This window comes from Lepisosteus oculatus, chromosome 17 (genome assembly GCF_040954835.1).
Source record: "Lepisosteus oculatus isolate fLepOcu1 chromosome 17, fLepOcu1.hap2, whole genome shotgun sequence".
NCBI lineage: Eukaryota > Metazoa > Chordata > Actinopteri > Semionotiformes > Lepisosteidae > Lepisosteus > Lepisosteus oculatus.
The window spans coordinates 1,950,552-1,963,179 of record NC_090712.1 but is presented as its reverse complement, the minus strand read 5'-3'; the positions used below and the strand labels follow the sequence as shown (position 1 = coordinate 1,963,179).

The 12,628-nt window shown below is 43.6% G+C and overlaps 1 protein-coding gene across 5 annotated transcripts in view; it reads left to right on the top strand.

Moving 5' to 3' along the window:
* phactr2 (phosphatase and actin regulator 2) overlaps window positions 1-12,628 on the top strand; it is a 72,670-nt gene that overhangs the window by 42,101 nt on the left and 17,941 nt on the right. For all 5 annotated transcript variants that reach the window (XM_015362490.2, XM_015362493.2, XM_015362492.2 and 2 more), the window contains 2 exons: window positions 8,616-8,783; window positions 11,013-11,087. In XM_015362490.2, the coding sequence (XP_015217976.1) occupies window positions 8,616-8,783; window positions 11,013-11,087 (243 nt within the window). The remainder of the gene's footprint in view (window positions 1-8,615; window positions 8,784-11,012; window positions 11,088-12,628) is intronic.

Here is a 12,628-nt window from a genome sequence, read left to right as displayed (position 1 = left end):
GTGAAAGATATGTGCTGCAAGTGCAGATAAAGGCCCGAGTCATCCAGCCATTGCTGTGAAAACCAGGCGGTTTGGATTTAACTTTCAATATTAGGTTATTAGCCCTGCTGCTCCCAGACTTTACTAATCCTGCAGATACATAGTCGGCATATTTGAAGTAAACAATTTTGTGGGACCGGTGTGTTCATGCTGAGCGAAAGGGTTTTGGGAGTGGTGGCAGTGTAAGCTTAGCAGCAAATGAAAATGCAGCTGACCCAATCCTAAGAGGATCTGATGTTGTGGTGGTCAGCCCTGTTCCTAGTGCTGCAGATCAGCTCAAGCCTTGTCCATAACTTATATCAACAACTCCTGAAGACCTGGAACAGGCTCGTCGTGTTTTGCAGAGGCAAGTACAATAACTGCTCAGCTAAATAGCTTAAATGTCATTTGGATTGTCCCACAGTCTCCCAGAACCATATATGTTCACTTCTGGATGAATTGGAAGAAATTATTTTGCATGCTAAACAGCTACATTTTTGCATTTAGCCCAGACTGTGGTCCTCCTAGTCCTCTTCATTCCATCTGATTCTTAATTAAAAGCGTGATCTTCAGCTCTTGAGTTTGTTTCTTTAGAATGGAAGCTCCAGTGTCGATCACCCCTCAGACAGAGCACAGTTAAATCCCTTCCAGGAAATACTTGCAGCGTAGGCATGGTGGAGTATAAAGGTAGGGCATTCTGAAATTATGGAAGACGTTTGGGGAAAACATCCATACAGAAGCTCCTGCTGTGCCCACAGGGATGCTGCACGAACACAGTGAAAGTGTCTGTGTGTCTATTTTGAGCTGACAGAACTTGTATTGTACCACAGCTTAGAGAAGAGATTCCATGGGTTTCTTTCTCACAACTGAAATGCAGACTGTCAAAACGTAGGAAGGGGCAGATGTTGTTAATTGGTGGTTTATGGTGAAAAGAAAATTACTCTGGTTTATGAATAACACAGGACCTGCTATCTTTAGTTGCAGCTTAGGCATTTCAGGGGCGTTCTGAAGTATACATGTTGGCAGTGGGTTGCAATTAGCATTCTGAGCAATGTTTAAAAATCCTGCTGAAAGCAAGACTGCATCCATTACACAGGTGGGCAGGCATTTGGAGAAATATGCTTTTTGTTGGCTCTTCGGGGAAAAAACTTATAGGATGACGCAGAAGAGATTGTTAAAATTGAGGAAACCTCCTCATATCCCAGTACTTTATCTGGTAATAAAGTACTGAGCACTGCACCTGATCAGATTTACGGGCTACTTGCTCCAGAACTAATTGTTTTTTCACTTCACCTCAAGTTCTAAAATAATCAGTGATTGAATTTATGTAGCTAGTGTTCTGTCCATGATTTCCATGTTTTTGGGTGTGAATTTGTGAAACGTGTGAAAAGTGGGAGCACACTGATCAGCGCCTAGGTTGGAAGCTGACTCTGACAATGCATGTTGAAGTGCTGTCATGAGCAAGTGTTTACACAGAAGAAAATAATAAAACAATTCCTGTCTTCCGTGGGGGTGCTTTCTAACAAGATCCTTTTGTGGAAATATGCGGGCTGCAAGATGAAAGAGTTCCAGGGCCGGTCTATTGCCGCAAATTAAAAACAGCAGCAGACTTTTTAGACCCATTTATATAAAGTTACATTACTTCTGTCAACTTTACACAAGTATTGCCATTCAATCACTCCCACTGTGTATGCTGGGACCGTAAAACTAGCTTTTCTCATCCTCCCGTTGCTTGGAAAAGGCCAGCGTTTGGGCGACAGCGTGGCTGGGTTAGCCCAGATTAAAGAGCCCTAACTTCCAGTGCGGCTGGGTGGGTTGAGGGGCCTCCTCTGGGCCTCTCTGATGTTCTCAAGGTGGGAGGCCACCTGGGTATTGTCATGTCTGGGTAGCTGCAGAGATGTGCCCTCCCTCTTGTTCAGCAACGAAGAAGTGACAGTATCCAGGCCTTGTGCCTCAGTGCTTAAATAAACCAAGAACCTCTCCCCCCACTCTGTTGAATGACTGTATGCAAGGTTGACGTGGAAGGGTATGTGTTTTGCCCTGTGTTGAAGGAAGATCACCCTGGAAATCTTGAGCTTGTACACGCTGAAGAAAGTATAAAGAAGGCATTATTCTTCTTAGGGATTAGAAAGTTTTTCTGTTTATCCAAAGCCACTTCAAAGGTTTTGTTTTCAGCTATACAGATTTATCTGTAGGCCGTGCACAAGAGCATTAAAAAGTCGTTCCACCAGAGAATCCCCTTTCAGTAGTTCTCAGCCGTGACTGTACAGCAGCTTAGGAACAAGGCTGTGAACACAAAATATCAGCTGCCGTGTGTGGTGTACAAACTTGAAGGCCTCCTCAGAGGGTAAGAGGAGAGGAAAGTTTAGTTTGGTCCGAGGTATTGCTTTAGAAGTCACTTGTTTGAAAGTTATTAACGCATCTTGCACCACGGCCTGTCCTTCATTTTTGTTATTAATGATCAATTGTAAGATCAGGTTCTGATGGAGGAGACCTTTACAAGGTTTGAATTCAGAACATGGTGCTCTTCTAGTAAAGTAAGCTTGTAAGGTGACATTTGCAAAAGACTAAAAAGCACTATAAGGTCCTCTTCAATCAGTGCAGATGTTAGTGTTTGTTTCCTGTTTCATCACATGCAGCTGTTCCTTACACTGCAATTAGAGCCTTTGAATGATCACTCTTGAGACTGAATTAGAGGAAACACTCATTCTGAAGAATATGGTTTTGCAGTTTGCTTGCTCTGTGGTTTTGTTTCACTTTTCCACTTTGAGGCTTGAACCGTCTGTCTTCCTGCTTGAACTGTGAATGGAGCTCTCGTCGTGTTAGTCTCCAACCTCTGATCGCCCCCCTTCTTAATTCTCTGAGCCCTCGGTCATCGTGTCTCAGAAAGGCGACTGAAAGAGCCCCTTCAGTTCAGCGCAGTCCGTTTGCTTGAAGCTGAGCCTCTGAGGTGACGAGCTGCATAGTCTTATCGAGCTACTGAACATAGCAGGAGCGTTGGAAATTACTGCAGAACCCAAGACGGTTCTTGGTGCACAGGTTTATTAAACGATAGCCACTTACAGTATCTACAGTACATTGTGTTTTAAGTAGAACTCTTAGCAAAGCTGATTTTTGTTAGATTCATTGTGCTTGCACAGTTAGCTGTGTTAGTCCTGGACTTTTGCCTGGCCCACAAGACCCTTTAATCAGCCTTTGTGTTGCCACAAGGCCCTTTATCTAACCTTCGCCTCCTCTGTGCACCACCAGTCCGACCCAGCGCAGCGAAGATACAGGCGGGCTCAGCGCTGTTCAGCCTGTAATCTGATCCCAGTTCACTGGTGCTGCTCACCGTCTTCTCAAGCAATAGTCAAACTTCATAAGAACACTTCAGCTGTTTCCAAAACTATAAACATTTTACAGGAGTGGATATCCTCATATGGAACAGCAGACCCCTTGTGAAAAGCCTCTGCGACTGGGAGGTGTAATTCGAAACTGGTGTGCGTTTTTCATTCACGGACAGCTGTGCATGCGATGGAAGTGGGCAGCGTCTCAGTCTCCCTGTCCCCCGTGCAGCATCTAGCACTGCCCTGCGCAGTGGCAGAGGAGCAACAACTCTCCGCCCTACATAGAGAATGTGGTGCCAGGAGTGGAGCAGATTGCCAAATTTTAAATGCCGTGGTTTTCAGCCGAGGGCTGGAAACGCGTCTGGTGCCCAGTAAAATAAGCTAATGATTTTGCGGTCCTTTATTGACCAAAACAATAACAGAGCTCATTATGAACAATTTCAATTTACAGTTTCAGTTAATTGTTCTGGGTGAAACTCTAGATATTGAAATTATAATGCGTCTCCTTGATCTGAATTTCTCAACTCCTGAGGCAAGTGTTTTGAGTATATATACGTTTGCCTCGTTGTTTTGAGAAACCTTCTGAATATATCTAGTTTCACAATCCTTCACAAACCTGGATTGTGACTCCCAGCTCCCAGTCACACAACAATTTCAACTGCATGTACTATAATTTGTGCAGTGTGGAAATGACTCAATAACCTCATTACGGGCTGTCATAGCTATACAGCAGTTTTTTTCAAATTTGTATTTGTGAAACATTCATGTTAAATTGATTCTTGTAACCTTCTAATCAGTATGCTTGCATCTAATTGATCTGAGGGTCTCCCCTACCAGTTTTTTAAATAAGCCAAGATATTGCAGAAGCCTTTTCTCCGTTTTTAAATGCTTTTGCGAGAAATGCAGATATTATGTGTATCCTCGTGTTAATTTCACTACTGGTTCAGATAAGGTCCATTGGGTTGACCTCATCAGATCCTTTAGGATTTTGAATATTGGAATCAAGTTCCCCGATAGCCTTAAATAAGGAAGATGAAAAAGTTTATTTTAGCCTGCCACTATAGAATGTCTTTAAACACAGGGATGCATCTGGTAATGACTTATTGAAGAGCAGAAATAGTATTATGTGGTGACCAAAATTATGCACACTGTTCTAAATGAGATCTTACCACTACATTGAATTTTAACAAAAGATCCCATGATTTTAAATGCTATGGTTTTTAACTATGCTGATATTGTTTGACTTTTTTATTTGAAGGTGAAAGTGTCACACTCTTTTTTTTAGATAGCTGCTTCTGCATAGAACGCTCTGCATTTCTCTACATTAAATGTCATCTTCCATGTGTTTGCCCAGTCTTGAATTGTCCAAACTATTTTTATTTTCTGTGCAGCTTGTAGAATTTGTGAATCCTCCTTTTTTGTTTCCTTTGTAGTTTAGTTTGTTATAAACTAGGACCAGTGGTCTCCAATAGTCACCTCAGTTGCAGAATGAGCCCCTTAGTCGTGCTTTTGTTGTCCACCATGTTATGTGTGTGTCACGATCGTTACTCCTCCTCTTAAGGCCGCTCCAGCCCTTCCTCGTTCTGTCCCATTCCCCACACCTGTTCTTTATTCCGGCCCCTCTTTAGTTCCACCTTAAAAGCCAGACGCAGGCGTTTGCCCGGCGCTTCTCATTGAATCCCGTTTCGTGAGGGTCCTGCTGCGTCTGGCTCCGTTATGGTTTTAGTTTCCTGTTCCTGATTCCCTGTCCCGCCGGTCCCGACCCGGTTCTGGTTTTTAATTACTTTGGATGGATCCCCTGGACTTGGACTCTGCCTCCCATTTTGGATTTCCCTTTTGGATTTATGCTTGGATTGTTGTCCCTGGACTCACTTCCCCTGGACACCTGCTCCCCTCGGACACGCCCCCCTGTCTTCTGACGCACTCCTGCATGATATTTTTCCCTATTGTTTCTTCTCTTCCCGGATCGTGTCGTCCGCATAGGGCCCGGAAAGAACTGTTCCTGACAGTGTGTTTATTCACAACTCCTTTATATTGCTTTTGGGGATGTCCAGGTCCTGTCATTCACTTGTAAATGGGTTAATAAAACCACAAATGAAAGTGGATGGGATATTTCAGTACGTACTGTAGGATTTGTATGTGGTTCTGAAAAAATCTATTGAAAGCATGCTCCTAGGTTTGAGTGTGAAAACCTGCATTTTCTGTCAGCAGTCATTCTTTCTCAAGTAATTGACATTATTCTGGGCTTGTCGCAGTGGTTTAGTTTATATCGTTCATCATCGGGACGTCTGCGGTAGGGTGTGCAGACGGTGGGCCAGACTGTCTCTGCAGCCTAATCTTTTCGTTTGTGCTGCCGCCATCTTTTTCCTGCTGCCCTTTTCCCAGTTGTTTGGGTTCTGAACCAGCCGTATGAGCGTGCAGTTCGGGAGATGTGCCTGTCCGGCCACAGCTGAGGTGTGTGCCCTGGGCCCGCGGACCACACATCGCCACATGATGGGGAAGCAGCACAGAGATGGGCTGGAGCCCACAGGCCTGTAGCCCAAAGAGGTCTTTGTCCCCAGAGGTCTGCTGTGGAGGCTGAGGCAGAACACACTACAGTACCTGCTGTGTTCCAGCGTAGTGTGCAGTGGACTTTATCGTTATTTAACTGTAGCTTTGGATGACGTCTAGTTGTTTATCGAGTTATTTATTGAGTTATGTTTCCACCAGTTCCCAGCTGTGATTTAATTTGATTCTTTTCTGGCTTGTGTGTGTACAGTATGTGTATCCTGGATCCAAGTGCTGGTTTCCAGTGCTTGCTCTTAGCAGGAAGGACCTATGACCAGTTGCTGCCTCATGAGACTGCCAACACATCCTGTTTTTTCTGGGAGTTTTTCTTTCCCTGAAAGCACTCTCCTCACGATGTGTTATTTGATTGGGGAGTATGTGTGTATTTATTGTACACCAGGGACTTTGCTGTATGTATGATATACATGTGCTGTTTTTTCAGAGGTAGCGATAAATGCCCAGAGGAGCCATTTTGTTGTTTTTACGTCATTCGCTGGTCTATCTGGACCGGCTTCCCTCCTTTTTTCCCCTTCCATATACGTCTTAAATACGTGATGGACGTGATTTGGACGTCATTCCATCCCGAAATAGTCCACATCTGATCATAGGACATCTGCTTTCCTCGTTTATAACGTTTTGTCGAAAAAAGAGTGGGTTTGCTTTAGCTTGGATTTCTGGATACCTGCTTTGGTTCAGAACTTGAAGAGGTTGCAGCTGTTCGGTATGTGGGATCTGGCTGCTTCAGTCGAAAGTAGAAATCACTACTTTCCATTGGCTTCAGGAGTTTCTAAAAAGGAGTTCAGAGATGAAGGAAATGCATCAGTCCTCTGAAATGTGGGTTTGCCATCTGTCTGCTTCGTTGTGCACTGTGAAACCGAAACGCCTGGGGCTCTTGAGCCAGGAGGAGATCAGACACACAAGTAGCAGCACCTGGCCCTACCCTGACAGCACTCGGCCAGCTGTGTGCACGAAGGAAGCAGTGTGTGTGAGAGGGGCTGTGACACTTTAAATCTGCAATGTGTGAGAAGCCGGTGTGGTTTTCCATAGCTGTGCTTGTGTTTGTAAACCTTACTGCATTTTATATACTTACAAATTTTAAAAATCAGAACAAGCCAGCTTTTTAAGGGCCAAATCATACAGCGGGTTTCTTATTTATAGACTCGTATGGCCTGAATATCCGCTATAGGCAGCCTGTCTGATTCATTCACTCTGGCGTGCCCAGGGTAGAATGGGAAACTCGTAATGCGCTGTACAATGTTCATGGTACAGCAAAAATATTCATGAGGCTTCAGATCTGCTCCACCAGGGGTTGAATCTGCAACAGTCACCGCGCAGGGCACAGCCCCGTTCTGAACCTCTGGAGTGCAGACAGGCCACACCTCCCCTTCCTGTGTCTGGCTGCTGTCTTCCCCTGTGGGAGGGCGACTCTGCAGCCGAGAGAGGCCTGGGGTGGGGGAAGAGGCGTCCAGGCGCGGCCAGAGACCAAGGCAGAAGCCCTGGTTTCACTGTTTACAGTCTGGAGGGGAAGGTTGGTTATTTTCTCCCTCACTGGGCAGATGTTGATAACAGCAGACCTATAGAAGTCTTCTAAATTTTCAAATGGCTTTGTGGCAAACCAGGCATAAAAAAAGGAGTAAAAGCAGTATTTACTCTGCGTCTGTTTCTCCTTGAGCTCTCCATCAACAGTAGCAGCACGTGTGATATTCTTAATGGCTGTCTTAAGTGTCCTATATGCAGTTGCTGGAAAGGAAGTTTCACCGTATCGGTGAAACTCAGGGATGGGAAAAGCACATTAATGCTCGAAAAGAAATTCAGAGTTGTTTTAGGCAAAATGAGCAAATACCATTCCGTTTAACTCCTTTGTACAGGATGTTTTAAGTCTCCTCTGTATTGTAAAACTGGAGCCACACAAGTTGATATTCATCTAGACCCTTTTTGCATGTAGCTTTTTTAAATCTTGCTTCTGACTGTCACAGTTGTTGGAGTACGCATTACAGTATGCAGTCCTGGACTTCAGGAGCATGAAGGGAATATTAAAGGTGGTGGTGGAGGGGAGTCTCCATTATCTGTAAAGTGCTTTGAGTGGAGTGTCCAGAAAAGCGCTATAGAAGTGTAATAATAATAATAATAATAATAATAATAATAATAATAATAATAATAATAATAATAATTGCTTACTATTACTGTAAGCTACTATTATTAAAGGATTTATGAAAAGTTTACCTGTGTGGTAGTTGTTTACTTTTTCTTTTAAACTAGAATACAAAAGCATAATTGCTGTAAAGACATTTGATTCCTTTTCTAGCTGCTTTAGCTGTGAATAGATCTCCCTCCTCCATCTTGATTTCATTTAGAAAAAAACTAGAAGCTGATTTGAAGGACCATACTTCAGCCTTGTCTGCACTGTGATGTAGCAACAATTACACAGAGGTTTTCAGCCATTAATAACTTGAACATTGAAATGACAGATATGTGGCAGTACCCTATTTGTTTTTCGGAGTGGTTTATTACAGTTGTTTGACCTGTGATACTGAAGGCAGACTTGAAGGGTTCATTCCAGTTTTTTGTTTCCATTTTCCAATACTTTCTCAAACAAAAGCTGAAAGGCAGGCAGCAGCAAAATAGTTATTGATAAGGATACTTCTCAACACTGTTTATAAGGAGTTGCTTTCATGTACCATTTAGTATTTTAACCTTTTGTTTTTTTATATTACCTTCCTCTAGTTGATGGTCTGGAGAAGGTTTCCCTCGCTAACTCTGATGTGGCTATCCCTGGATCGCAGACGCCTCCACTGAAACAGAAAGGCAAACTCTCCTCGCTGGGCAAAATCTTCAAGCCCTGGAAATGGCGCAAGAAGAAAACCAGCGATAAGTTTCAGGACCTCTCGAAAGGTAATTCCTATGGGGTGTGAGGCTGTTATTCTTTGAACTTGGGGACACAAGAAGAAGCCCAATGAGATCATGGACCGATGGCACATTTTGGGATTTGTAAGCATTTGTCGTATTCAAATTTTGATTACATTTTAATTTTTTTCCATTACCTTTGACGCTTTGAAAATCATTGTCCTATGTTTTGTAAAATGCCTGTGCACGTGCTTAGAGAAGTGTAGCCAAACTCAAAGCCATGAGGCTCAGAAGGGGGCGACCTCTGCTCTGGTCTGCATTATCGCTGAGGGAACGGGTGGCACTGCCTCTGCTCAGGATAGACGTGACACCCACACAAATGTTTTCAAACAAGGAAGGAGGAGAATTATTGTACAAGGAGTACTATTAATGAAGCTGGCAGCAAACATCATCGTGCAACTCACAACTGGCAGCCCACTGAAGGTAAGCAGGTGTGAGCCTGGTCAGTCCCTGGATGGGAGACCTCCTGGGAAAAACTAAGGTTGCTGCTGGAAGAGGTGTTAGTGGGGCCAGCAGGGGGTGCTCACCCTGTGGTCTATGTAGGTCCTAATGCCCCAGTATAGTGACAGGGACACTGTATTGTAAAAAAGGCACCGTCCTTCGGATGTAAAACTGAGGTGGTGGTGGTGGAGGAGAGTCCCCATTACCTGTAAAGCGCTTTGAGTGGAGTGTCCAGAAAAGCACTATATAAGTGTAAACAATTATTAACACACCAGCAAGTAATCTTTAAATTCCGAATAGGCTAATTGGTTCAGTATACATTAAACTTGAAGTTTATACTACGTTAGTTACTGTACATGAAAGGTGTGGTTTACAGTAGAAGGACACAGGAGAACAGCATGAAATATTGATGTTTAGGTAGTCTGTAGGGCATAATGTTTGATTGCTGATTAGATTAAATCTTTGCTTTAGATCCAGTAAAGTGTGGGAAATTGTGATTATTGTAAGCAAACTGTATTTTGAGACATTACAATAACTGCAGAGGTCCACTCAATGACTAGTTTTCCCCTACAACCAGTCTTTCTCAAGCAAAGCCCATAGTCTGGATGACTATTTATAGGGCGCAGGTTCGCAGTATCCTTTAGATCAGCTCTCACTGAGTGACGGATATACAGTACTTCCACCTACACTGTCAGGGCGTATTTAGAATCACAACAAAAAGAGACCTTCACGCAGGCAAAATGCTGACCTCAGCGTGGGGGAAAATGTGGAAAACGTGTTTAGTACTTTATTTAAACTATTGTTGTTTTATGTCCTTTCCATTTTCATTTGAGAATCGAATTCAGTTCCTGTTCTGCATAATTTTTCTCTGACGCAAAGCAAAGCTGGATGCATCTCATCTTCCCTGCTGCCAGATGCTTGCTTCAAGTTGTTTAGCTCATTCCTCTTCATTCAAAAATGTTCGTTAAATTTGAGCCGTTGACAATTAAAGAAATTCAGCTATTACCCTATTTTCATCTCCCCAAGCTTTTTTCATGCCTTCTTGTCCTACAGCTCGCATCTAATTTAATCTGATCTCCTATCGTGCGATGTTTCAAATTTACAATTTTAAGATCTTGTAGCAAAATACATATTCTAGCTGGTGAATAAAACTCCCTGTTGATTCACAACACTGAGTCTATATTTGCATGCAGAAAAAGGTTTGACCTTGTTACTGAGGTAACTGTATAAATACAGGTATACTGTATAAATAATTTAATTTGCAATGGCGCTATTATGGTCATAACTCAGTCTTGAGGTGAAAAAGATCCTACTTTAAGATGAGCAAATGTAGAGTTTAATCCTGGTACTATGAAGTGAATAATTGCTAAACGAAGTCAGCTGTGTGCTCCAGAACAGTGTTGACTGGTCGTATGCTCAGGGCCCTGAAGCAGAGCTCTGTGGGCTCTCTGCTTGGCTAAGTGACCGCCTGTAGCGGTTGTTCTATTATTAACTCGGCCACTTGGCTTTGAAGTTCAAGAAGGTTGAGGAGCCACGTCAGAGCTGCTCACAGGAGAAGGAAGTGCTCTGGCTTTGATTGTCATGTTGAAACAAAGCCCTGAGCTGTATTAAACGTGGTCAGAAAAAGAGAAACGTTTTGTGTAAAGAAGCACCATGCTTCAACGTTCTAGAGGCAGTGTTGTATTTTCTTGATTTTTGTCTGTGGATCTTTTTGTTTCAAATGGATTCCCAAGGACAGTTTTGCTTGACTGCTTCTGTTCCTCTTTTCCGCCCTAGTGCTGGAGAGAAAAATTTCCACAAGGCAGAGCCGCGAGGAGCTGATACGAAGAGGGGTTCTTATCCCTGATCAAGGTGCGTTTCCTTCAACACAGATCTCGAACTTGCAGTGGAAGTGGTGTGTCCATTGAAGGGCCTTTTGCACTTGTGTTTGACCATTGCTCCTTTTAAATGCAGAGCAGCACAGGTGCATGCCATAGGGTCAGAAGGTGATCTGTGGCTCCTCCTGTCAGGAGCAGGCTGAGATGCCATCACTACTGCGATTCCGTTATGGATCTGCAGCATTTGTAAACTGGCTATCTGTGTTCTGTGTACTGCATCTAGCATCAGTCAGTCAAGCTATAATCTGCTAAAATCAGCAGGTCTCTATAGTGCCCCATGTGCCTGCAGCAAATGTTTCAAGGCAACCTTTCTCAAAATGCCAATGCCAACTGCAAGAGCCTGTAGGAAGTGTGTTCCATCATCCGGGAGCGACCTTTAGCACTAACTGTACATCCCGGGGATACACAAAGACCTCAGGACTGTCCCAGAAAATGGTGTGGAAGTCTAAAACCCGAAATAGAGGGACAGAGATGGTGCTGCTGTTCATGCTCAGACCTGTAACGCAGGACGGCAGATTCTTTCTTTCCTTCTGCTTTGCCACCTGGCTCTCCAGCCACAGGTGAGCGCTGAGTGTGCTTACGTTGCTTTTGTCTTGTGGGAAGGAAAACAGTATTCTGGTGGTCTGATGGCCTTGGGTGTAGCCACAGAACCCCAGGCTATGTGTCCAAGTGAAACCAGGGCAGACTGTGCCCAGGTGGCTGCCGGTCTGAGCTTGGCAGCTCTCTGGGTGCCACAGTGCCCTTATTGTGTCCCCCACAGGCAGGAGGGGAATAGAGCAGTGCCAGTCTGAGCAAGAGGTTTCCTCTGGATTATTGAATTTTCCACTGGCTCCTGGTAGACTTGACAGGTTTTGATCAATCTCCTGCAACCAATAGCCTCTCCAAAATAGGTCCCTTGTTGACTAGAGCCTCGTGACTGCGCTGGAGGATCTTGTGCGTGTTGAAATTATTGCAGCAGATAAAGACATGTATTCAGTTTTTCTTCTCCTCACTTACAGTGGAGGGTTTTATTGAGCACCAGTCATAGTTATTTAGTAGTTTCAACCCAAACCTGTTACTGTCCAGTGGTAGGAGAGGTTCTTTGGGAAGACTTCTGGTCACAACTCGGTGTAGACGATTATAGAGGCAGCATAGCAGAATGGTGCATTGGTTCTTTGCCATTTTTCAAGTCTGAGTGGTCTTCTCGGACTGCAAAATTATTCTCACTTAGCCAGCTGGAACAACATGAACAGAATTAACTTAACAAATTCACTTGTATTTAAAAATACACTTTGTCCCCTGTCAGTTTACCTGACCCTTGTCGGGGGTTGAGGAACTCAGAATATCATCTTGGGTCCCCTTCTAAATGTTATTGAATGATGCTACGAATTCACTTTTGAGTTTAATATTTTGAAAACAAAAGAATTCCCAATTAATTTTAGGAAAAAAGTAGCTCCCCTTCAACATGCTGTAATAAATGGACAGACTATAGAGGCTGCTGATTACAAATATCTGGGACTAGTCATAGTTTAATAT